General features: G+C 47.5%; 1 protein-coding gene across 10 annotated transcripts in view; it reads left to right on the forward strand.

The window, feature by feature from the left end:
• Positions 1 to 24570, forward strand: part of Vti1a (vesicle transport through interaction with t-SNAREs 1A) — a 311432-nt gene that overhangs the window by 251114 nt on the left and 35748 nt on the right. For 2 of the 10 annotated variants that reach the window (XM_006527191.3, XM_006527188.3), the window contains exon 9: positions 9331 to 14538. The exons of 4 other annotated variants lie outside the window; for them this stretch is intronic. Coding sequence is in view for 5 of the 6 variants with exons in the window: in XM_006527188.3 (XP_006527251.1) it covers positions 9331 to 9364 (34 nt within the window). In the remaining variant the exon portion in view is untranslated. Of the gene's footprint in view, positions 1 to 9330; positions 14539 to 15871; positions 16087 to 21160; positions 23637 to 24570 lie in introns of those variants that run through there. 4 more of the 10 variants (XM_017318251.2, XM_030250990.1, XM_006527192.4 and 1 more) reach the window with 4 other exon arrangements.

Below are 24570 nucleotides of genomic sequence, written 5' to 3' on the forward strand. Positions count from 1 at the left end.
TTGATTTCATTAGTTCCCTCGGGTCTGTAGCATTTCACTCTCTGGCTGGCTCTGGACTTGAGGATGGCTCCTCCTGAAGTCGGAACCATCCATCACTGACGTGGTTCTCTCCCTTCCCTTCTTTCTGGGCTCACCAGCGCCCCCTAGATGTGTGCAGGTGAAGTGAGCACTCCATGCCTACCCAAGTTCTCAGTTTCAGTTGTTTGAGCAGCAGCCCTGGGGGGGAGGGGGGGAGCCCAGGGCTCTTGTGTTCATCTCTGTCCTTACAACCCCACCACTCTCCTTGTCCTGCTTCCTGCTCCTGCCTCTGCCTTATGACTGTCCTGTATTCTTGCCCACTGTGCCTTTCAAAGCCAGTTCCTGTCTGTGTGACTGTACTTCCAATATATACACCTGTCTACTAGCCCCATCCCCTACAGGAATCTTCCTGTAACCCAGCAACAAGGAGGAGCCACGTGGCACTTTGTGTATTCTCTGTGTAAGTGTAAGCAGCCTCGCTTCTCCCTGAAGAAACCTGAGCTTTCCAGGGACAGACCTGAGTCCTGTAAACCTGACACTGGAAATGTTGGGGTCCCCGAAAAAGGTTAAGTTCAAACTCAGTTGTAGAACTTACTGTTTGTTTAGGTCAAGAGATAAAGTACTATGGAGAGATAGGTGTCACAAATACCAGGACTTCCAGAAAGCTACATGGTTTTATTAACTGATAGATACATACTGTTGTTTTTCTCTGTTTTAACTACATAGTTCTGGCTATTGTTTTCATATAACTATTTTGTGATCTGTTTATGACTAGGAAAGGGTAATGTTTCCCTTTTTCCTCTGGCATGCCACCCACCAGAGCATTTCTACAGCTTCTTTCACATTGCATTCCCAGATAGTACAAGAGTCTCCAGAGGCCATCAGGGGCTATGGCCCAAGGTCCCAGTGGAACCAAACCCTGTGTGCTCTCTACTTCTTTCCTATGATCCTATGATAAAAGCTTAATTTATAAACCAGACACAGTAGGTAAGCAGCATGATTAAAAAAAAAAAAACAGTTACAACATTACACTAGCATAGTATTTAAACAGACAGTTACAACATTACATTATCATAGTATTTAAACAGTTACAACATTACACACACTATCATAGTATTAAACAGACACTTAAACATTACATTATCATAGTATTTAAAGCTCACAGGTTGTTTATTTCTGGGATCTTCCATTTAATGCTTTCGGACCGTGGGGTACCTGATGCTGTCAAGTGGGAATTGCTATGGTTTTGCCATCAGGTGAGACTTCTTGGCCTTCCTTTCCATTGCTAAGCACGGAGCCAGGGTTTTAGTCACAGACCTCCTCGTGGCTGCCTCAAGCACTTGCTCTTCCTGCTCTCCCCACATAGGTCCGGTGCCTGCTTTCCAGCTGTGCCAGACATCACAGTGGGTAACCACTTCCAACCCAAGATGGCTAGCAGTGTTTTCCCAAAAGCTATGCATACCAGGATTCCCACTGTATCCAAAACTGACTACCCTACCTTCATTTCCCCTTACCCGGGTTCCCAGGAAGACCACAACAGACACAACAATCCTAACAACATAAAGCAGAGACTTCATGGAGGGTTGGGGTGGCGGCAGCGGCGGCGGTAGGGTGGTGGGAGGGGTCAACATATTAAGACCTTGCAGCTGATAGATCTTATTTTCACAAGGTTTACAAAAATATATAAGCAAATGAACATAGTGCCAGAGTATAACTTTAATTTTTTTTCAAATCCTACTTTTAATGATGGTTCTTATACACTTTAACCTCCCTTCTAGCCCACCACCCACCAGAGGTAATGAAAAAGAATGGGGGAGAACCTACAGTTGGGCATAGGCCTCTGTCTGTCCCCAACATCCAGAAAATACAGTAAAAACCTCCTAGTTTTATTCTAGACTGGCTAAGAGTCATGGTTTGGAAATGGTGGGACGCTCCTCACAAGATGGGGCTGGCCAGCCAGGTTCTGCTTTCAGTACATTGTCACCTGCAGAAGAATGGCTTTCTGTCTGATAAGCCCTCCATGTCTGCAAGCCCCTGCTGCACACACGGGCGGAACTGTCTCACTCAGAACAAGCGTGTTTACCAAACAGGAGGTAAAGCATCTTGCAAGCCCCCTTGTTCCCCAAGAAAGACAGGATAAGGGAAGTGGCAGAGCCGTGATAGGAAAGGGATTTTTCACACTACAGAGTGTGAACTGATAAGCCCAACCCTCACCTCCCAGCCAACAGTCACGGAGCAAGTGTGACTTGGCTTCTCATTTTATAATGGAAAAGTGTCCTGGGGAAAGGAAAATTCAGAAAGTCAGCAGTCACTGCTCTCATGAGTGATGGCTCTGACCTCGGCTGTGCTCGACTTTCCTACTAAAGAAACCAAGGGGTCACTTTCTCATAGTCCTGAAATAGAAGGTTGCATGATAAAAATGCATTAATCATAATAGTCCCATTCTTAGCAAGACTGAGTCCCTGCGACAACACGTTTACATTGCTTATCTCCTTTGACCCCCCCCCCCCCACACACACGACCCCTCTGGTGCTATTTCATTTTATATCTGAACAGTCGGAGAGTTTCATGGCCATCTGGGCTGCCTGACCACAGAGCCACCAAGGGGCCGAGTCCAAGCTTGAATCAAGACAGACAGTCTGCACTTGACTCACTAATACAGAGAAGTCCGTCCGCGTCCTCCTCCAGCCTCCTTCCTGGGATGCTTCCTGGCCTCCAAAGCTCCCCTGAAAGGAAAATGCTCAGAAACACTCTCGGACGGTCCTCACCTTGTGTGCGGGGCCCCGAGGGCCGCTGCTTTGTCATTTACCACAGAAACTTTGCTAGCTGTAGTTGCCTTGTTCTCCTTTTCTCTTGTGACACCTAGAATAAAACTAGAGACTATTAGTCAGGGATCAAAATAAATATCGGTCACGGCAGCCTTGGGTTGGGCCTGATTGTTCTTTGTTCCTCCTTAGAGGCCTGGGTTAGCTGAGAGGAAGTGCTTCAAAAAAAGAGTACATGAGAACCTGGGTTCCTACGGAGTAGCTGAGCTCAGGCACTGCCACCTACACAGGCGCACAGGACCCCCTGTGTGGTGTCCGTCGACCTCACCGTTTCACCAGGCTGCTCTTTGAGAAGCTCCTAGGAAATGCAGGCACAGTGGCTCTCCAGTACCCAGACTGCAGTTTCCCTGAACCAATACCTTCCTATGTAGAGGATGTGATAGGCCAAGACAACAAGAGGGGACCTAAGGAGAATAACATGCCCCCGTGCCTCATTTCATATGTTGAGAAACTGAGGCCAAAGAAGAACAAGGGACTTATTGAAGGCCACCAGGCTAACTGAGGTAGACTCTATGCTAGGATCTCTTCCAAAGTACCCTTCCACTGCAGACAGCTGACATGTCTGCCTTGGGGCAACATCACCCACACAGGTCCTTCCCATGGCACATCCGCATGCACCGTGTAGCTTAGTCATCCAGTAATTCCCTTCAGGGTTGCATGAGAACTTTGCTTGGAGAAGACTGGCTGCCAGAGAGGCTGAGCCCTTTTGTCTCAGGTGGTTAGTTTCTCAGTGGAGGGCAATAAAAGCTCTTTCCATCAGTTCTGTTTCATTTGTACAGTGGGTGACTCACTCACTTACAGGAGTGCTGGTTAGCGTGTGTGTGTGTGTTCCCTGAGCCAACCTGGATTTCTTCAAACTCATGGTCCATGGCAGAGACGCAGGGACGCTCTCACTGCTCACTAAGCTTTGTTTCTTGTCCTGAGAACAAGTAGCCTGGGTGACGGTGCACAGGGACATCACCCACAAAGGACGCCTGCTTCTTCTGAGGCACCTTGGTGAAGTAAATGCACTTGGAGAGGGGTGGAAAAACTGAACTGTTGATATCAGTCTGTCTCTGCCAGGGGAATATATTTTAGGAAATGCTTTTATCTTATGTGCTTTAAATATATCCCTAGCCTTGGAGTTAGAGTTAACTCACTCAACTTCCGTGTGACCCAATTACTACAAAGACCAGTCTTGACTGTTGCATAAAATGGCCAAAGTTGACTCATTTTCTGGTGGTATAAGTCTGCCTGGCTTTATTTTTTTTAAACTAAATACTACTAATTGATGGCCCGAGAACAGTGTGGCACTTCTGATCCAGTTCTAAGTCGTGTAGGAAGCAAGCAAGGAACTCTTAGGCAGACACACAGGCAGAGGTCCACGGGCCTGTCTGCAGATTTGTCACAAGGGCCACCAGGTGCTGCCACCTCCACAGCTTCTCACCAACACATTTTGCTCTGTAGTCACATGACTCAGAAAAGCTGCATTCCTTGAAAAGAGAAGTTGAAGATGGAGCAGGCCAAGCCTGTCAAAACTCGCACACCACATTCCACCGTGCAAATGCTCCTCAACTGAGGCCCTTCGTAATGTGAAAATATCACAAATCAAAATGTACTTAATACACCCATCCGATCCAGGGAGCCTCCAGCCTAGGGGCAGGCCGCGCCGTAAGTTGGTAGTTTCCCCTCTTGATATACAGTGCTGACTCAGCTTACTGCTGAAAGGAATGCATAGTTCACATCAGGGTTTGCAGTCAGTTTCTGCTAAGAGTGTCTCTCTTCTAACCATTGTCTCATCAGGATTGCAAGTGAAGCCATCACCTGGCAGGGGCCACCTGAACCCACCTGCATGCACTGAGCAGTGCTTAGCCCTTGACGGGAATGTGTGGAAGCCATGGGAGAGATGCAAGCTGGGGGATGACCCTGGGTTCCTGGACAGCTTACTGGAGGGTTTGTGTTGTCTCTGCTTCACTCTGTGGGTGTATCTGTACCTCAGAGCTGAGAACATAGTCAAGGGAGAAGACATTTAAGGAACCAGGTGGTGGAGACTGCACAAAGCCTGCCTCACAGGCATGCTCCCCAAACACGACGCTTTTGAACAAACAAAAATACATTAGGAAGTGAGGGACCTGGGTACCAATACTCATAAGCTTCAGCTGCAATGTGTTCTGCAGACCTCAAGAAAAACCCCTGTGAGGTACTGACAAGAGGCTGGACACCAGGCCATTCTCAGCAACACTAGAAAAACAAGAACTCAGAAGTAAATATTCACCAGCTGCGAAGGAAGGCTCACCCGCTAGAATACTGTATACCAAAAGTAAATAGGCACAGCCTAAAGCTACCGCCAATTCAAGACCACTCAGCGTTGCGCACATACGGGATGGCACACTTGTAGATTCATAAGTGTGTAGTAAAACTATTAAAACAGGAGCAAAACCACTCCTTTCCAGCTAGTGGAGAGAGAGGGGCGGAGGCGGGGGGGTGGGGTGGGGGGGGAGGGCGAGCGCACCAACTGCACTGGTAACACATTCATTCTCCTCACCAAAAGCAGCTTAGCCTCTACTCTGACCAGCTTCTGGGGCTTTGACTTGCAAGGAATAGACTGGCTTTTACATGCACGCCTCGAGCAACAGCCCAAGGGAGCGATGAGTTGAGAATTCCACTTTACAGCATGGTTGGAGAGAAACTAAGGGGACCGCTCCCTTCACCAAAGGTTCTTTGCCAGCCCCAACCCAAGGTTCAGGAGAATTCCAGCTTAGGAAACACGACCTCTCGTTCCCCCAAGACCCAGCCAAGTCATCCGTAGTTGTTTGGTTGTTAATGAAGTCTGGCCAAGTGTGCACATGGAGGCTCCTGTAGAATGGCCTTAATTTGTGCTTAGGAATGCTTAATTTTATCAGCACCCCTGTAATTAGATATTGTGCAAAGGGATGAAGGATAGGCACTGCTGTTGCATGGAGCAATGGCCTGAAGCTCCTTGCTATCTTTGAGATAGCGAGGGTTTCCATAGACACATGTGTCACGTGGGTTTGCTTGCATACACATCCAAGAAGAGAATGAAAATTTCCCAGTTGGCTTTCCCCTCTCTAAGGGTAGGTTTTTAAATACATGAATCCCTGCTCGCTCACTTCCTGCTCTCTTCTTTGCTGTTACCTCCTGGATGCTTGGCTCTGCCCCCATTGTCTGAGGAAAACTGTAAATCTGGTGTTGGAGGTTGCACGGCTCTGTACGTGAATGTCAGCACTTCAGCTAGAGTTTAGTAGAAAATGTTTGTTGTTCGAGGGAGAATTAGTGCCGTAGACGCCTTCTGTTGAGGAGCTGGGGAGGGATTTGCTGAGAATATGGATTGGATTTCTTCAGCTGGAACACAGATGTGCTTGAGTGTAGACAGAAAATTAGCTTCTAGAAGCAGAGGGTGCCCGCAGTCATCACTGAGAACCCACATCTACTGTTGTCAGGCACACAGTAGGTACTCATAACTCCCTGCTATCAGCTAATAGGAATGGCAGAGCCTAATAATTAACTATGAAAAGATCCTGCAGAGGGTACCTTTGTTTCTAGATGACAAGCCAGATGCCTGCAGAAGTAGAGGGACATAGGAACCTGTAGGGACAAGGCTAGCCAGATGTCACACAGCCAGAAGTAGAGAGGGCTTTGACTGAACCAAACTGTACGTGGCCTATCTTGTCCAAGTATCTAGTTCAAGCTTTTCAGAAATAACAGAAAAGCCAAACAAAGCTCATTCGTCTACATTTCTGTTTGACCTCCCTGGAAGGCAAATTGAAAAAACAAATTTTGCCCAGTGAGAGGGCCCAGTCCCAAGCAGGTGAAGAGCTAGTCCTAACAAGCGCCTCTGCAGGGGAATTGCTTTTTACTCTATGTGGGACACAGGAAGTATCACACTCCTGATCTCGAAAGTATGGTCTCTGGTTGAAGATGCTCATGATGTCCACCAAAGGCAGGCTGGGAAGGAAGAAGTAAACTCAGCAGTGCAGCCCACACTTGAAGATGAAGGCAGGCTGTGGGCCATGGTCTGTTGAGGGGCGTGGGCTCTTCACACTTCTTTCTGACAGTAGCCCATCAGCCACTTCCTTCTGCCCATTGCTGCCTCCCTGGGGTGACCCCAGGTGTTCTGCTCAACTGCTCCACCAGAAGAAAGTCTGACCCTTGGTACAGAATGGTTTCTCAGAAAGCCTTTGTCCATAGATTGTGGCTTTAAGAACTACCAGCACATATCCCTCCCCATTGGAATGCATGGGATACTTGTAGATGCTCTGCCCAAGATCCACCAAGGCTGAACTAGGGAAACAGCAGCTTACTCATTCCATTAATTACATTTAATAGTATGATTGCAATTGTTAGGCAAAGCCTTTAATAGCATTAGGCAAGTTTTTTTATGTGGCAGTAAGGTGTACACCTTGCGAGTATTAAAAAGCACGTTAAAGCAGGGTAAGAAAGATACTGATGTGTGGTAAGGGAAGTCAGTAGGGCAGGTCAGTTAGTCCTGTGCCTGCGGTAACGGCCTTGCAGACACACAGACGTCTCACCATTCCACAGGTCTGCAGAACGTTTTCTTCTAAATCGCTTGTGAGGCAGTTGGAGTCCTTGTCTTCTTTGCTGACATGTTGTGGCCCTCAGTGGATAGGGAGGAACAACCATGTGGCACACAAAACTCCCCACCAAGCACCCTTGGAGACACTGTGTGAAGGGTCTGTTTCTTCTAAAGCAGATAGTTTCTTGAGAACTGTAGTCACCGTTTACAGAGGACCAATAAAATCAAGGACACTGCCCGTCTCTGCCCAGAACCAGGAAACGGAGCAGGAGTCTGCTGCTTCCTGTAGACACCAGAGACTGCACTGTAAAATATGGTCAATCAAGCCACTGGCAAGCATGGGTTTCATACCGTGTCCCCAGACGGGAATGACATTGATCTCCATGGGTTTCGCATCTGTAATCATTTGGAGGGACTTCCATCCTGCACTTGGCAACCCCTTTGCTCAAGAAAGTTCCCATGATAGTGGACTAGACCGAAGTTGGACACATTCTCCAATGGCTCCAACTTACCTGGTCTTATCCAGTCAGATACCCCAAAGCGGTTACAAATGTTCAAGGCTGTCTCTGTAACAGTGGGTTTAAAAAAACAAAACAAAAAACAAAAAAACTCAGAACTCAGGGAAGGCAAGTGTCTCTTCCTAAGTCAAGAATAACCAGTCAGTGTCACCACAATTGCACATATGTAACCAGGAACTATAACCTGACAGAGATATGGAGGGGCCCCAGGAACATGCAGACATGAGCTCCTTCCCACTGTGCTCTAGGGAACCCCATAGACAAGGGCCACTGCAGAGTCCAGCCCAGCTCTGAGCACACCCTCCTCCTCTTCCTCCTCCTCTTCCTCTCCTTCCTCCTCCTCTTCCTCTTCCTCCTCTTTCTTTGTCTCATAGGCCATTCACCAGCCATAGCTGCTGAATTGAAATACTAAAGCTGACCAGCCACCTCCATGTTGCCCTTTCCCTCCTTAGAATCAGTTGCTTCCAGATATGACAGCTTGGCTCCCTCACTTTGGGGGTTCAACTCAGCCTTTTAGAACCTTCAGTTCATTCGCATAAACTGTTTTTTCTAATTATCCATTAAAATAGAGATGTTTATAGTTTATACATCCTGAAAACATATTTTACAATCAAGTTAGACATGACCTGACATGTATGCATACTTCACATAAAAGCTGGCAGCCCCTGGTCACTTTACCTGTGACATGCAGCCATAGAGTGTATATGTAGTCAATTATGAACTAACAAGTTATTTGGAAAAAATTTCTTTTCAAGGCTTTAATATCTGAAAGAACTATCCAAGAAACCTATTTTAAATATAATAATAACAGTGCCCACAATCCACTGCCACAAGGAACAGCTGTTACCCACATCACTGTTTTCAAGTCTGTAAAGGGACACAGTTTAGATTTTGTTTTGTCCATTTTTTTTTGTGAGTTCCCCCCCCCCCCCGCAAAGCTGCGGCTCACAGATGGGTATACTGTAAGCAAATGTTAGAAAATGACTGTCCCAGCCAGGAGTGGTGGCCCCCATGCCTGTGACCCAGCTGCTTGGGAGGCAACAGCAGGGTGATGGACGCCCAGACTAGCCTGGGTGACACAGATTTGTCTCAGAACAACAACAACAAAATAGTAAGCAGTTTCCTACTAGGATAAATCTTTACTCTTGCTACAAAACCTATACTATCTGTAATCTAATGTGGGTTTGATAACATATTCTGCAGTTTTTGATAAGAATTTTCCCATCATTTTTCCAGTGGCCATTCACAAATCAATTTGGTGATGAAAATTAGCTATTTTCTCCAAGTCTGGGAGAATAGACCATGCAAAGGCAAGTAGAGCCCACACTCCGGTTTGTGTTCCACCCACACGGTAGAGGTAGCAAGAAGAAGAATAAGCTTGTTCTCCGTGAATATATTTATATGAGAAGAATTTTTTATTTCTTTCTCTCCACAGATGGGAAAGCCTCAATTTCAGGCTATATCCATGACTTTGTAGGGCTTTAAAAAGAAAGAAAACTCTCCCAGGACGAAACCCTTGAAGTCAGAGCAAAGCAAACCATCAGAGAGCTTCCAGGCATCATTCCAGGGTCAAGTGTGAAACCATGAGAAGTCTAACAGCACAGGTAGTGTCTGGGAGGCAGGAGAGCCTAGCACACATGTCTCCACACCACAGGGCATGGCCCTGACTCGACAGCACCATGTCAGCAGGGTTACTTAAAACAGTCGGGTTGGCTTTCTGTTTGGGCCTTCTAGCTTCTGCATAAACAAGGACTCACTGGAAAGACGTTGAGCCCAGAAGAACAGACATTCCTTGGGAGGAACAAAGAAGCAGAGAGGGACGGTTGGCCTCTCGGGAAGTCATGAAATCTCCTATGTAAAGCATAGTAATATTTTTGTTATTACTTGATTTAACACTCCAGGAATTTAGCCCACGCCAGCTGTGAGTCTCAGGGCCCCCTGCTCATTAAAACTCTCCTCTTTCCATCCGGCCCCTTTCTACTGTTACTGTCGCCTGCCTATTGTCCCTCAATTGTCTGTGTAATTCTAGAACGTGCCTGTTCAGTTCCTCCACAGTGGTTCTTTTTATTCCTCCCCTTTAGATATGGTCTTAGTATGTGATAGCCTTCGCATGCTATGTAGACCAGGCTGGGTTTGACCTTATGGCAATCCTCCTGCCTCTGCCTCCTGAGTGCTGGGTCATAGGCATAAGCCACTATGCCTAGTTTCAGAAAGGCTTTTATTGTAATAGCATATTGTCTACGAAAGGAAAAACTCATTTTGGAAATGTGGAGAATGCCAAAAAGTATATTGGAAACAAAGTGTGACAGAAGTAAGCCGCACATTGCACTGCTGTTCAAGTGTCACTGACACCAAGCAGCTGGCATTTCCCACGTATCCAGTCACCCCGGACACCGGAGGCAGCGAGGAAGTGTCTACAGTCTACACCACTCCCTTCGACTCCCACTGCCACATCTCTGTCCCAGTCACCCGGCATTCACCTTGGCTCTGTTCATTCAGGAGCCGCCAGCATGTGCAGTGGGGCCTGGCCACACAAGATTGGCGCAGTGGGTTAGCGTCCGTGGCTTTAGGAAAGAGGAAGTCCGTCAGTTTTCCCAAGTAGAGACTATACAATACATTTCTCAACACGACCTTTCACTAGAAATGCTTAAAAAACAATGTGTTCGTAGGATCGGGGGGGCTAGGGCTCCCAAGAAGTTTCCCAGAATGTGTTAGAAGATGAGCCAGCTTGTCTTGAGGAGAGGTCACTGTCCGCCAAGGCCATGGCCATGCTGACTCAGGTCTGTGGGGAGGAGGTTAGAGATGCCCAGAAGTCTTTAGAGCCGGTCCTTCCAGCCCACAGGCCTGCACATGGAGCGAACGTCCCTGCACGGAGCAGCGCCCATAACTGAATTACAGAACGGCCATCCGTTACTCCAAACCGTTTTCTGTCGTTTAATTAGAAAATTCATCTTATTTTGCCTCCAGGCCCTGAAGCCTTATTGCATTTGCACATATTTCAAAATGTTTCAAGTACTGACCAGATAACATTAATGACTATATTAGATAGGCAAACGCTTTTAAACAAAAAATAATAAACATCCTTGTATGTGTGTGTTTAAAAAAAAAAAATTCTAATTCCGTCTGGAGCCAAACAGGTAATTTCCCTTCAGCCCTTTTTCAGTCAGCTAAGACAGGTTGGGCTGGGAGAGCAGTCGGCCTGTCTGCAGACCAGCTTGCCTTGCATACCAGGCCCCGAGTTTCTTCAGAGGCAGACAGCGGGATGATCTGATTGGCTGGCGTCCAGAGCATGCTCACAAGGGCCTCTTTGATGAAAGGGTTCTTGGTTAAGGACTGTACCAAAAGCAGCCTGCCACCCTCCTTTCAAAGATACTCATTTAGAGCAATTCCCAGAAAGGGAAAGAACAGCTAGAAAAGGAGAAAGGGAGGGGAGGGGAGGGGAGGGAGAAATAGCTGAGCTACGGGGGTTACCACAATAATTACACTCCCTGGCCCAGAGAGGGGGAGTTATTACAGGTAAACTGCTGGATGTTGAAGGAGCTGGCTGGCAGCTCGGGCAAGAACATAAGGAATGTGCAATTAAGCTCATTAAAACATCATCATTATGCTTATCAATCTTTCTCCAAAAGAGGTGGGGTGGGGCATTGTGTCACAGCAGGACGGCCCCTGCAGATAAGGATCCAAGGTAACTAAGTTGCTTCTCTCAGCAAACAAAATGAGCCACTGAGTTCCACACAGCGTTTACAGCTAAGCAGGCTGGTTCTGATACAGAGAGACTCCCAGGAGCTCTAGGGAGCAGCGTCGGGAGCCGAGCTCCACTCTGTGGGCACGCTTCCTTTTGATGGGATCCTCATGAGAAAAGTAGGCCTTTCCAGAACACTTCCGATGACTCAACACTGGTGTCCAAGGAAATCCGAAATCCTGCATATGCCATGAGTCCACCCTGCTCCGTGGCACTAGCTTAGCTCAGGGGGTGGAACCTAGATGTTCATTAATTCTCGGTTGAGCAAATGGTGTGTGTGTGTGTGTGTGTGTGTGTGTGTGTAAATGGACCTGTGAAGGCCAGTCAATATGGGGTGTCTTCCTCTGTGTCTCTCCACCTTGTTTTTGGAGACAGGTTCTGTCACTGAACCTGGAGTCACAAATTCAGCAAGACCTAGCTGACCCACATACCCAAGGATGCCCCTGCCTCTGACTACACAGAACTGGGGTTGCTGTGCCTCCATGCCTCCTCTTTATCTGGGGCTTGAGAATTCACACTCAGGTCCTCGGGCTTGCACAGCAAGCCCTTCAAAGCCTGAGCCACCCTCCTAGCCCCACCAATGTTATACTAGGAGATATCCCAAGTGTATGTGTGAGTCCGAGGGTGGTCCTGAGAGCATGGCCTCCACTGAAACCATCTAGCAAGGAGGCACTGGCCAGCCCAGCCTTCACTGATGCAGATTGCCCCCTTGCTGAGTACGCTCCAGGGAGGTCAAGGTCCATCAGGAGCATGGGAAGAAGAGAGTTCAGCATAATGTGCCCATTTCCCAGCCTGCTCCCGAGGGAAGGCATTGTCTCCCTGTGCCTTTCACACTCACTCTGGCTTTCTGCCTGGAACTTTCCTCCCCGACCCTTGGGAAATTTTTTTTTTAATATGAAAATTGTGTTTCTTGCTGAAAATTAGTCACATGCAAAAGAATAGAAGAAAGAAAAGGCCGGGCGGTGGTGGCACATGCCTTTAATCTCAGCACTTGGGAGGCAGAGGCAGGGGGGATTTCTGAGTTCGAGGCCAGCCTGGTCTACAAAGTGAGTTCCAGGACAGCCAGGGCTACACAGAGAAACCCTGTCCCCCCCTCCCAAAAAAAAAAAAACAAGAAGGAAAAGAAGGAAGAGGAAGAGGAGGAGGAGGAGAAGGAGAGGAAGAAGAAGAAGAAGAAGAAGGAGGAGGAGGAGGAGGAGGAGGAGGAGGAGGAGAAGAAGGAGAAGAAGAAGAAGAAAAGGAGGAGGAGGAAGAGGAAGAGGAGGAAAAAAGAAAGAAGAGAGAAGCCATGTGATCTGGTCCATTCCCATATTAAAATATGTTATTCTAACCTTTTAGGGTTTTGGGGGGGTGTTAATTTATTTTTCAAAACTACATAAATAGAATTCTTGTTCATCTGTTCCCCTATGATGTGGCCACTTTCCCTACCATTCAGTATGCTTCAAACCATTGTTTGGAATGTCTGCACAGGGTAACCTGTCTTCATCCTCTGGCACTGAGAGTGGATGCCTAGGGCACCGTCACACCTGCTTAGGCATTGGCCATGCCACTGAGCCGCCAGGGTGTGGTTTAATCGTTTACTACTGGGCACCTTGTCTGCTTACAGTCTTCATCGGTAAAAAGTAACATGGCCCTGAGCATCTGTAGGTACAAGAGTGGCCACTTAGCTTACATCGCTCAGCTCCTCGCAGCTAGCATGTCTACAGTATCCACCTGTAAAACAAAAGAAAAACTGCCTGGTTCACAGCAGAACAGAACCGACTAGCCGTGCTGTAGTTGAACAAATCTGAAGATTACGTGGTGTCCTGGGAACCAGCAGAGTGCAGGTCTCACAGATGAAGACAGGTTGTGAACCAAGAGGTCCAGTCTTTACGTTCACATTACTGTACACTGCCGCAGACCTCCAGCTTGTTCCTTCCCCTGAGTATCTATCAGGATCCTCTAACAAATCAACCCCAGCAACCTCTCGTATTGTACATGTCAAGTGCAAAGTCAGTGACCCGCAAAGGTTCCACCTGCCTGAGGATTGCAGAGACAGGCTCCTGGCCCCTGGCCCAGACTCACTCAGTCAGAACCTGCAGACTGGAATTCAGCAATCTGCATTTCATAGGCATACCTCAAGGCAGCCCCAGGACTAGAAGTTCAAGACAACCATGGCAGGACGGCTCACTGGCCTCAGCCTAGACGCTGAGCCTGTGGTGGTGCAAAACTGGGCACTGCAGAGAGGCACTACCCACACCCTGGCCAGCCACAGTCCTGTGCCTTGCACTTTGCTTATCGAGGCTGTTTTCTCTCAATAGGAACCATAATAGAGGAACTTTCCAAAGAGTAGTTATGGGGCTTTCAGCTAATGTCTTCTGAAGTGGCTCTATGGCTTGCACACAGCATTTCTCTCCATAGCTCCAGAGCACAGAGCAACACCATGACCTGTCCTCTGGGCTGCAGCTCAACTCACCAGTAAGAGTCTGCTTTGTAAAGGTGGCCCACAAGGTGGCTCCTGTTCCTGGCCCTAGCTGGCCCTCGGAAACGTCGGGGTAGCATCTAATTGGTAGAAATGCATCCTTGGTTGGAAGTCAACTTAAGCTAGACTGGAAGAGCAGAGCAGCCTGATAGACTGATTTGGAGAAGTGTACCTAGACAAAGCCCAGGACCCTGAGGGCTGAAGGAAGCTGCTCGAACTCACATTCCTGGTTCCATCGAGTTGGTGTAAAAGTGGACCCCGAGGGTCTTCAGATGGAGGCATCAGTTTTAGGTTTCACTCATTAGCTCCCATTATTTTGAGCTGCTAATAAACTCCGTCCAATCCGCATCTTATTCCCCTAACAAGTTAAATCTGTTCACAGACAATACTGAGCCAGTGCTTGGTGACTCTGCCTGGAAACTAGTTTGGTTAGAAAAAAACACAACAGACAGTGTAGTTGTAAACACTTCCTAAGGGCTCTGTTTCTGTTTCTCAAACTCGAAATAAGTGCTTTGTATTTAGGGGATCCTCCCAGCCAACCGTAGCACCCACACAACGTGTGGAGGAATTGTGTTTGATTGGTTCAGGAAGTAGAGTCAAAGGAACTATATGCTTCTTAGCCCAACCACACCGCCACGTTCCCACCGCAAGTCCTAGACCCCCATGATACCCCCATCATATACATCTCCTCGGTGTCTTCTCTGTCCGTTCGCTCCCAGCATCCCTGCATCAGGGAGCTGAGAGTACAGCGACTTCAGCATTCTTGGACTGCTTAGCAAGTGAGCAAGGACGCCGCAATCCAGCGAAACAAACGAGAAACGCACCTCTGAAACATGACAAGCCAGGAAGCTGCGGATACGGAAAATAACACGGCCCAAACTTGAGTCTCACCCCGAGGCACAAAGAAGCCGTAGACAAAGAGGGGCACAGAGAAGACATACGAGAATGTCCACAGAAGTCCACATGAAGGAACAGAATCTGACTGAGGAGAGGAAAGCACGCCTGCTGTCCCAGCGCTGTGGTGACAGGAAGAAGATCAGGGCCCACGGCCACTTTGCTACATGGGAGATTTGAAGCTAGTCTGTGCTGGGGTGTGCTTTATCTCAAGAAGAAGGGAGGGAGGATGGGAGGGAGGGAGGGAGGGAGGGAGGGAGGGAGGGAGGGAGGGAGGGAGGGAGGGAGGGAGGGAGGGGAAAAGCAAAAATGTCAGCCCAGTCTTGAGAAAATAGATGTGTGAACAAGTTCAGTCTATGTTGTTCTGTTCTAAACTTTTAAAAGACAGTGTTGAGACTCAACACACAGGGTTATATTTGTGGTACGATGATTTCCCCCATCCCATGTGCGTGTCTGTCTCTCTGTCTGTCTGTCTGTCTGTCTCTCTCTCTCTCTCTCTCTCTCTCTCTCTCTCTGTGTGTGTGTTTGTGTGTGTGTGTGTGTTAGAGTGTGGCCAGAGATGAAGTTTAATTTGAAGAAAAAACGAAAAGTTGGAAATAGTACAGACTTGCGTTGATCCATGATATTAAGTTTGCCTCTTATGTATAAATACAAAAAAAAACCTTTTTGTATAAAGACATCAACCATGTTCTCTTTTAGTAATAAAGGAAGCAGGCAGTTGCATATGTGAGCATTAGGGTTTCCTTTTAAATTTCATGTTCAAAAAAAAAAACCTAAAGTTTTCCTCTTCCTTGGGCCCCTGCGTGCCGTAGTTGTCAGGATTGAGGAGTTGGCTGCATCTTAAGAGAGTAATTGTGAGCTCTTTGGCTTTTCCGTAAGGTGAAAATCTGGAAAATTACGATGCCATGGCAGTGTTTGCTGAAGTGATCACCCTGAGACTGTGTGGGGCTTATCTCCTGCGGTGATCAGCTTGGCCCTCTTACATAGAGCTGTCTTAAAAACACAGATCTGCTGGTAAGATGTGTTTTAATTTCAGTCTAACAGCTTTGGGATTACCCCTCAAGACTCTATCACCAGGCTTTTGTACAAACAAGGAGCTTTCCACAAAACTCCCATTCTAGTGGTGGCGGCGGCGGGGGGGGGGGGGGGGGGGGGAGGGGGCGTTTACTGGTCGGTTGATTGAGTTATGATTGTGTGAGGAACAAATAAAGGCTTTCTGTCTTAAACATAACAGTTGTGTCTTGCTCTCACTAATAATGCCTCATTTTCTCTTAAAACAATATTTACACAGCCTGACATTCTTACTGTCGGTGCAATGCGCTGCCTCTGAGCCGAAATAAGTTTTTAATCCTACGAGCCGGACAAGCAAGTTCAGTTCTACACAACCGAGTTTCAGCTGTTGTCTTGCTCACCAGTGACAGTGAGCACTTTCCCCCCTCACCCAGGCAGAGATGAACAGATACTAGAGAGGTAAATAAACATCTGACAGGCAGGATGAGTGGGTGGACAGACAGACAGACGGACAGGTGGAAGAGATTTGTTACTGTAAGGATTTTGTTTTCTGAACATCTACCCTGTAAGTTCAGTAGCTTTACAATGAGCATCATGATATACTCGTTAACAGCCGGACAGAATTACACTGTCTCCTTTCTTCCTTTACAGAGAAGACCAATGGTTGTTGTACTAGACATGTTATAATGTTATTTTCTAGAGTTAAAGTTGATTATATTTTGTTATTCATGGGAGGGGGTAGGGGTTGCTTAGACATGCATTTGGAGGTCAGAGTACAATTTGCAAGAGTTGGTCCCTTCCTTCTATCCTGTAGATTCCAGGGATTGAGCTCAGGTCTTCGCCTTGGTGACAAGTGTCACCCACTGAGCCATCTCTTCCCACACCCTCAGTTGCATTTAAAGTATCTTAAATAAAATGGATGGGAAGGTTTCGGTGCTGGTGGGTGCATGTTTCCAAGCTGAGCAGTGACTGAGTCCTGACCCCAAGGCTCCTGCTTCTCTGATTTCCTGTGGCTTCAGGGGCCACAGCCTCATGGCTACTCTCAGGGCTGGTGGCTCTGATGGTCCACACGCAGCCCTACAGCCATAGCGCTCAAGGCTGAGCCAAAAAAGGCCAGGACAATGGCTTCCAAGGGGAAGGTGGACAACACCAGGGGCATCGGTTGCTTGATTGTCTTGGTTTTGTTTTTCTTGAGTGTTGAGGCAACACTCAGCAACCAGAAGCAGGAAGATGGTGTGTTCTCACAGTTGGAATAGAGGCATGGGTAAGACTTAAAGCAAATCTGAAGTCACACTCTCTGCAAAATCTCTTTAAATATAGTTAGTTTCTGCAAGTGCCATTGGGCAGGAGATTTGAATTAGGGTTTTATAACTACAACAGGATTCATCTTAATCAGTTAATTTGGCATTTAGAATGGACTACAGGTCATTATAATTATGTAAGAGACACACAGTCATTAGCTTCAGTATTCCGAGTTCTCATTAATATCTACCCAGAAGAGTTGCATGAATGGGAGTCTCACTGTTGCCTGAAAATGAATGGTTTGAGGGGTTTTAGTGGTGGTGGTTGGTTGGTTGATTGGTTGGTTGAATTGGGGGAGGGTTGTTTGTTTTACTTGAAATCGAGGCCGTATCCCTCTTGCTGCCCTAAGAATTAAGTTAAGTGCTATGTCCCAACAGCAGGCCCCTTAGGTGTCAGGGCCGCGCATGTCTCCCACACTTGTGGGGGACCAAAGCATTTAAATCTCAGTGATTCAACTCAGCCCCACCAACAGACCTGCAGCAAGGTTAGGTTTACAATAATAGCAATGATGATGATAATTAGTGGCAGTAATGGACTGGAGAGAAGGCTTAAGGTTAAGAGGACTTGTTCTTCCCAAGGACCTGAGTGATTCCCAGCATCCATGTTACAGTCATCTGAAGGTCTAGCTCCAAGGGATCTGACGCCTCTGGCCTCCGTGGGCACCTGTATTGACATGCACAGACAGACATGCAGACAAGCAGGCAGGCAGGAAGGCAGGCACGCACATGCCCGCGCGCACACACACATCTATACATTTCTTTAAATCTTTTAAATAATAATATTGAGTCCTAGCTAGGGGATAGTTTGGGACAGCAGCACACCCTGCCTTTGGGCCCCGAAATCTCACCACTCAAACAGCTCCCCCTACTTGGCACTCCACTCAGAAAGCCACTGCCAGTGCCACTTTGGTGAGCAGAGTCAATGACCGAGTGTGTAGCCTCCTTGGTCAACTGAGAATGTGCCTCTGTCTCATAACCAGGCAGAGATAGCTTTACGCTCCACCCTGATGACGTGCTCAGTCCAGTTCTCCTGCCTCTGCCGAGCCCTGGAAGCGTGTCTGTGGCCCTGCTTTAACACTGACGCCTGCATGCCTTCTCCCAGTTGCCAAGGTTTACAGCCCTGTGTTAGGAAAGTCTGCTCTCTTTATCAGCATCATCTCACTGATTTAAATCCCCTTTTGTCAAATCTACTTTAGATTTCTGCCTTGTCACAATTTAGCTCTCAGTCAGTTTTATTCAGATATACCCAAAGGGTCATTAAAGCATTGTGGCCTCAGTCTTACCATTTTATTACCTACTGTCATGTGACCCCAAGAGCATGTGATGGCCTTGGCTTGCACAGCCGTCATCTAATCCCTGAAAGATGGGGTTTTATCCATTTGGTTCATGCCACAGCAGTCTTTCTTGAGACACCCCGGAGGAGAGGGAAAACAAGGAAATGGAAGGATAATTTTTAAACAGCCGTGACTGTGTCTGAAACGCTACGCCAGCCCACACCCTAGAGATGCTGCTTTCCACCCTCCCGTAGGTCACCCACCCTCCCTTAGGAATTTTTAGATGTGCCAGTAACTCTTGGATGCTCTTGCCTGTGTGCTGTCAGGACAGCTACTTAACACCAGGCAGTGCCTGCAGTACCTGATGCGACTGTTGTAGCCCCAGCTGTAGACGATCTTGGCTCTTGGTCATCTGGAAGCGGAGGTGACCTAAGCCCAGCTCTTCCAAACAGTGAATAATGCAAGGCTCGTATTCTGAGAATAATCGTCAGTTGATTTTGTTTTTACAGAAGTGGTTGGCCTTCCTACTTGTGTTCTGCTTCCAATGAACTCAGTTTTTAAATTTTATTTCCTCTTTTTACTATACAGACTGGTGGAAACACTAGTCCTTCCTTAGGCTGAATATATATAAAAATATCTTTCTGGTGATGGATATATAGATAGACAGACATAGATATATAGATACACACACATACATAATAAAAAATAATTTTAATTAGGTTGATTTTTTTATGTTATTGTGCCACATTCAGTAACTCACGTCAGCATCATTTGGTTAGCAACATGGTATTCAGTGGTTTTGTGCATAATTTGCTTATACAGTGAGTATTTGCATTACTTCCAGATTATAGCTAGGGACAGCTGTAATGCACACTCTTGTGTTTCCATGTTCCCGTGTGCACGTGTACTAATGTAAACCTGATTTCTTTGGTTGGCATTTGTTGGAACAATTTAAAATTTCAAACTAATGCTAAATTTTATTCAGGAAAAACTGCACTTGCCTTATTTCTACAGCAACAGCTAGTCCACTGTCCTTGCTGGGCATCAGAACTCACCTTCATCTTCACTAACCTGATAGTGAGAAGAAAGGTGCATCGCTATACATATGCACATATGCGCGCACGCTTGTGTGTGTGTGTGTGTGTGTGTGTATGTGTGTGTGTGTGTGTGTGAGATCATTCAATAACTGAGGCTAGCCCTGTCAAATTGTCACTTCAACAGCCTAGTTCTCCCTAGTTGGCAGCTCACACTTTAACCTGTCTGTTCTATTTCTCCTCCTGTTAAGTGTGATATTTCTTTGGTTTTACCTTGTTGAGACTTACGTAGTGAGTATCTCCTGCATGCTTGACTCTCCGTGGTGCTGAGGACACAGTGGCTGTAGGCGAAGCACCATGATCTCTGACCTCAGCGCAGTGGGAGGAGAGATGGGGTTGCTGAGGTTGAGGCCATCCTGGCTGAGAGCTTGTTCGGAGCTCCGTGGCAGGAGCAAGCATGCAAGAAGACTCGGGACACTAGGCCAGCTCTGGAGATACGAGAGAAGGAAAGAGTGTGCACGAGGCAAGGGACAAACTGGAGGACAGTCATGGTGTGCTGAGGGATGGCACCACATCTTACCAAAGCCAGGCATGAGGGAAACCATAAGCTGTGAAGGAAACCATAGGCTATGGAGAGAGTCTTTTGTGGGGAGAAGCAGGAGCAGAGATTTAAAACTGACTGCTTATAAATCATGCCTGGAGTGTGAGGGCAGGACACGAATAATGAAAGACTCAACAGGTAGCAGCCAGGGCTTTGATAAGGCCCAGCTCTCCCTGATAAAGGCAATTATGACAAGATAACTGTAAATGCCTGTTCATAGACCTCCCTAAAGGCCACAAACAGGCTCAGATCTCGTCTTTGGGTTTCTCGGTAGAACAGAGCCGTTGCTGTAAGAACCTGGTATCTGGTGCTCCCCAGCTAGCAGGTCCTAGGATCCTCCCGTAAAGGGGGGTGGATCCCTCACATTCGTCCATAGGGACGCATACACATACCCGTGTAACACGTACAGATTTACACACATGCCAGTATATACACATATGGCTATGCCCACACACTGATTGGTCAGCATTGTGGGAAGCTGTGTGGTCTGTTTAGAGGCAGGCAACTTGGGTGGGATAGAAGGCAAGGGCACACTTCCTTAAAGCCGTGGAAGTTGCGTTTTGGTGAGGAAGATGTAACTATTGCATTCAAATATGTGTGTTTGAGATGCCCTCCAAAGCAAAGTTCAAAAGCTTGCCATGGAGTCTTCCTAGCAAGGAAATGATGTGTCAGTTTTCCAGGGCTGGCTCAAGCTCGGCTTTTTTCAGCCTCTGGTAACAAGACCAGCTGTAGCTAGCCTTGTTTCCTTAGTGCCTGGGCTCCAACCTAAGTGTGAGCTGAGCTCACATGTTGCCTCCTTTCAGGGCCTGGTTTTAATCCAAACCTTAATCAACTGGCCATTTTGCTTCCTGAGGGTCCCTTCCTCCCCTGGGGGCAGCAGGTAATTGCAAGCTTAATACATAAGTTAATGGTCTATTCAGTGTTTAGAATGAAATAATGTCTTACAGATTAGGAACACAAGCTGGCCTGGCCGTGGCGAAACACCGTTGTAAGTTCCAGTACTCGGGAGCGAAGAGGACTGTGAGTTCAAGACCAGCCTGGGCTACAGAGTGAGAAGCAAGAGCTATGAACCCAGTTCAGCAGTGATCAGGACCCTGAGTTCTAGCTTGAGTACACCCCCAAAGATGGGGGAGGGGCAGAGGTAGAGAAACGAGTTAGTATAGGAGCTCTCCTTACCCTTGTCCTTAAGACGTAGCAGTATTGACTGAAAGAAAGGTTTGGTGTGGATCATGCAGCACAGTGCAGGGGGACACTGCACAGAGGTGCTGGTGAAAACAGTGGTCATTTTAACACTTGGGGTCTTTAACCACGTGGTCATGAACACAAATCCCACCCATGACATGCAGAGATGATGCTCTGGTTCCTTAGCACCTTACAGGGACTGCACTGTCACAGGCACCTTCACAAAGGTGACGTGCAGGTGCGTGGCTGCTGACGTCTGGGTCTCCTTTGTAGTAAAGACCTCACCTATATAGTGCACCTACAGAGGCAGAGCAGGACACAGTCTTCAGCGGTTCGCTGTCCCCAGCTCGCCTCCCCCCATTCTGGGCCATGTGATGGGAACACTTGTGTCTCAGCACCAGGGAGTATGAGACTTCCTTCTTGTAGTCTGTACCCCTCCCCGCCTCGTGTCCTCCTTCATCCCCACCCCCTCAAGGACAAGCCAAACCTCTCCAAAAGAGTCCCCTTCACCTCTGTCTTGTGTCTTCTGCTCCGACCTGTAAAGCCTTGAAGCTCTCTATTAGATGTTTGCAAAGAGAATGAAGTGATTTACATAATTAAAACAAATTGCTTGCCCAGCGTGACGCCCCATTGTTAGGAAACCGTGGAATGACTTCCAGCTGGGAGCAGGTCTGCCACCCTGGAGAGGGAATCTTGGCTCCAGGAACTCTTGCTGCCCTGTCTTGGACAGAGTGCAGACTCAGAGTCCTCAGCTGCAGAGTCCAGGAACATTTATTTGCTGTCCCTGTGACTGTCTACCAGCTCACCGCACTGTCGCCTATGCCTGTGCTTCTGCCTGTTCTGGTGGTCCAAAAGCATCTTTGCAGACTGCATCGGACCTCACAGGAGACAGGAGATACAAAAGTAAAAAAACTGTGTGTGGCGCAGGGTGATGGTGGAGGGTAAGAGTGGGAGCCTGCAGAACAGTGCTGCTGTGGATCTGCCCTCAGGTAGTGTTGCTGCATTCCTGCGCCTCCCAACTTGATCAACCAAGTTCCTTAACCAAGCCAGTGCAGAGGGAGAGAGTGGTGAAGCTTATGGGCAGGGCAGTCACAGATGGTGAATCTGACACCAAGGACAGGGGCTTGCTTTATGGCACATGGCCAGACCCGGATGTCTCTCCTTTCTGGTGGACCGAGTAATGCTTAGGACTCAGTCCTGGAGGGCAGGTGGGAGTCCAGGGAAAGACCTGTGGGTGGGGTAGCATTCTTAGCCGGGAACCAAGGAGGAACCGCGGTAAGCAAGACCCAGAGTAAGGAGGCTCTTAAGAGGAAGGCATGGGAGCTTCTGAGGCTGTTTCACAGAGGCCACCCACTGTCACCATGGGCCATGTGAGCCTGCCAAGGCCAGGACTGCCAATGCCTGTACTGGGTTACAGTCTCCCTCTTTATAAATGCTGACGATTTTTTTTTAATTATTATTTAAACTGAGCAGGTCAAAGCAACGTATATGCATAGGACTATCTAGCCATGGACTGGCTGGCAGCTGGCGGCTTCTGTTCTGACCCAATCCATTCATACTATGCAGCTGGCATGTTCTTCTATAAGTAGTTCGAATTTCAATAGGGTCCTGGCACCTAGAGAGGGCACGGGGCTGGCCTAAAATCACCTCAGAATAGCTCGCCAGGGAGTTGGAGATATGGCTCAGTGCTTAGGAGTCCTCTGCTTTTGCGGACTCTGGTTCAGATCTCAGCACCCACGTAGTAGCTCACAGCTCTCTGGCACTCCAAGGCTAGGGATACAATGCTCTCTTTTGGCATCTGTGGGTACTACATGTACGTACACACACACACACACACACACACACACACACACACACACAACCACATAAACCTTTGTTTCTAAACTTTTTGATAGTGCTTTAACATAAAACAACATATAATATAAATATAAATATAAATAACATATAAACAAAAATTTGGCTAAAAGGTGGTAGCTTTCTAAATAGGAAGAATTAATCCCAAACATTATCTTAAAAGACACACAACTCCGCAGCTGACTGTCAGTAACACCTTAGTTCTGCCACATTTTAAAAGTCACCGTCTAGTTTCTTTCCTAAACAGAAACTGTCCTTAGTAGGCTTCAGTGTCAGCTTTGGGGTGCAGGGCACCACCCGCTGCCTGGCTAGTTTAAATGGCTAGTTTTCAGAAATTAATCAGACAGGTGGAACATGGGTATAGAGAAGTTTCTCTATTCTCCCTCCCCCACCTCCCCCTCCCTCCTTCCCCCCCCCCACCCCTCTCTCACTGAACATGCAGGACCCAGAGGCAGGAGGTGCCCCATCCCACAAGGTGGCACATAGAAGAAAGAGCCCAGCAGTCCAGAGGCTGGGTTCATATGGACTCAAATCTGGAGGTGACCCTGCCGCTTTTCAACTCTCTGGCCCCGGAAAAGTTAACTCAGCTATATAATCTTTATATGTCAGACGCTAACCAAATACTCTGTCAGATACATGGTTTACAGATATACCCCCCCCCCCCACTCCTCATTTCTCTTGTCTTCATGAAAGCTTTTCTTTTAAAGATTTATTTATTTATTATATGTAAGTACACTGTCGCTGTCTTCAGACACTCCAGAAGAGGGCGTTAGATCTCGTTACGGATGGTTGTGAGCCACCATGTGGTTGCTGGGACTTGAACACTGGACCTTTGGAAGAGCAGTCGGGTGCTCTTACCCACTGAGCCATCACACCAGCCCTTTTTTTTTTTTTTTTTTTTTTAGATTTATTTAAAAGCTTTTCTTTATGGCAAAGACCAAGTTGTTTTCTCTTGGCTGCTTCTGCTTTGGTGTCCTGCGGAAGGAACTGACACTAAACCAGTGACAGAAAGAGCTCTTCTTTTGTTTTCTTTGAGGTTTAGACTTGTGGGTCCTTCTTGCTGGCCATTGATGCATTTAGAGTTCATGCTTGGATATGGTGTGAGGTAAAGGTTCATACAGATACTTGTAAAGCCACCATCGTGAAGGAAGAAAGAGAACTCTGGGTTCATGTGGCCATTGTCTAACAGGACATGGAGCAACAAGGACAGAACTGGCTGGGTCATAATCTCCCAGCAGCTCCCAGATGTCATCCTTGGCGTAAAGTGTTTTTTCCCTTTCTCAGCTGAGGCGTAACATTTGAGCATCTCCATGGAGTGTGG

The sequence above is a fragment of the Mus musculus genome, chromosome 19, assembly GCF_000001635.26.
Source record: "Mus musculus strain C57BL/6J chromosome 19, GRCm38.p6 C57BL/6J".
NCBI classification, from domain to species: Eukaryota; Metazoa; Chordata; class Mammalia; order Rodentia; family Muridae; genus Mus; species Mus musculus.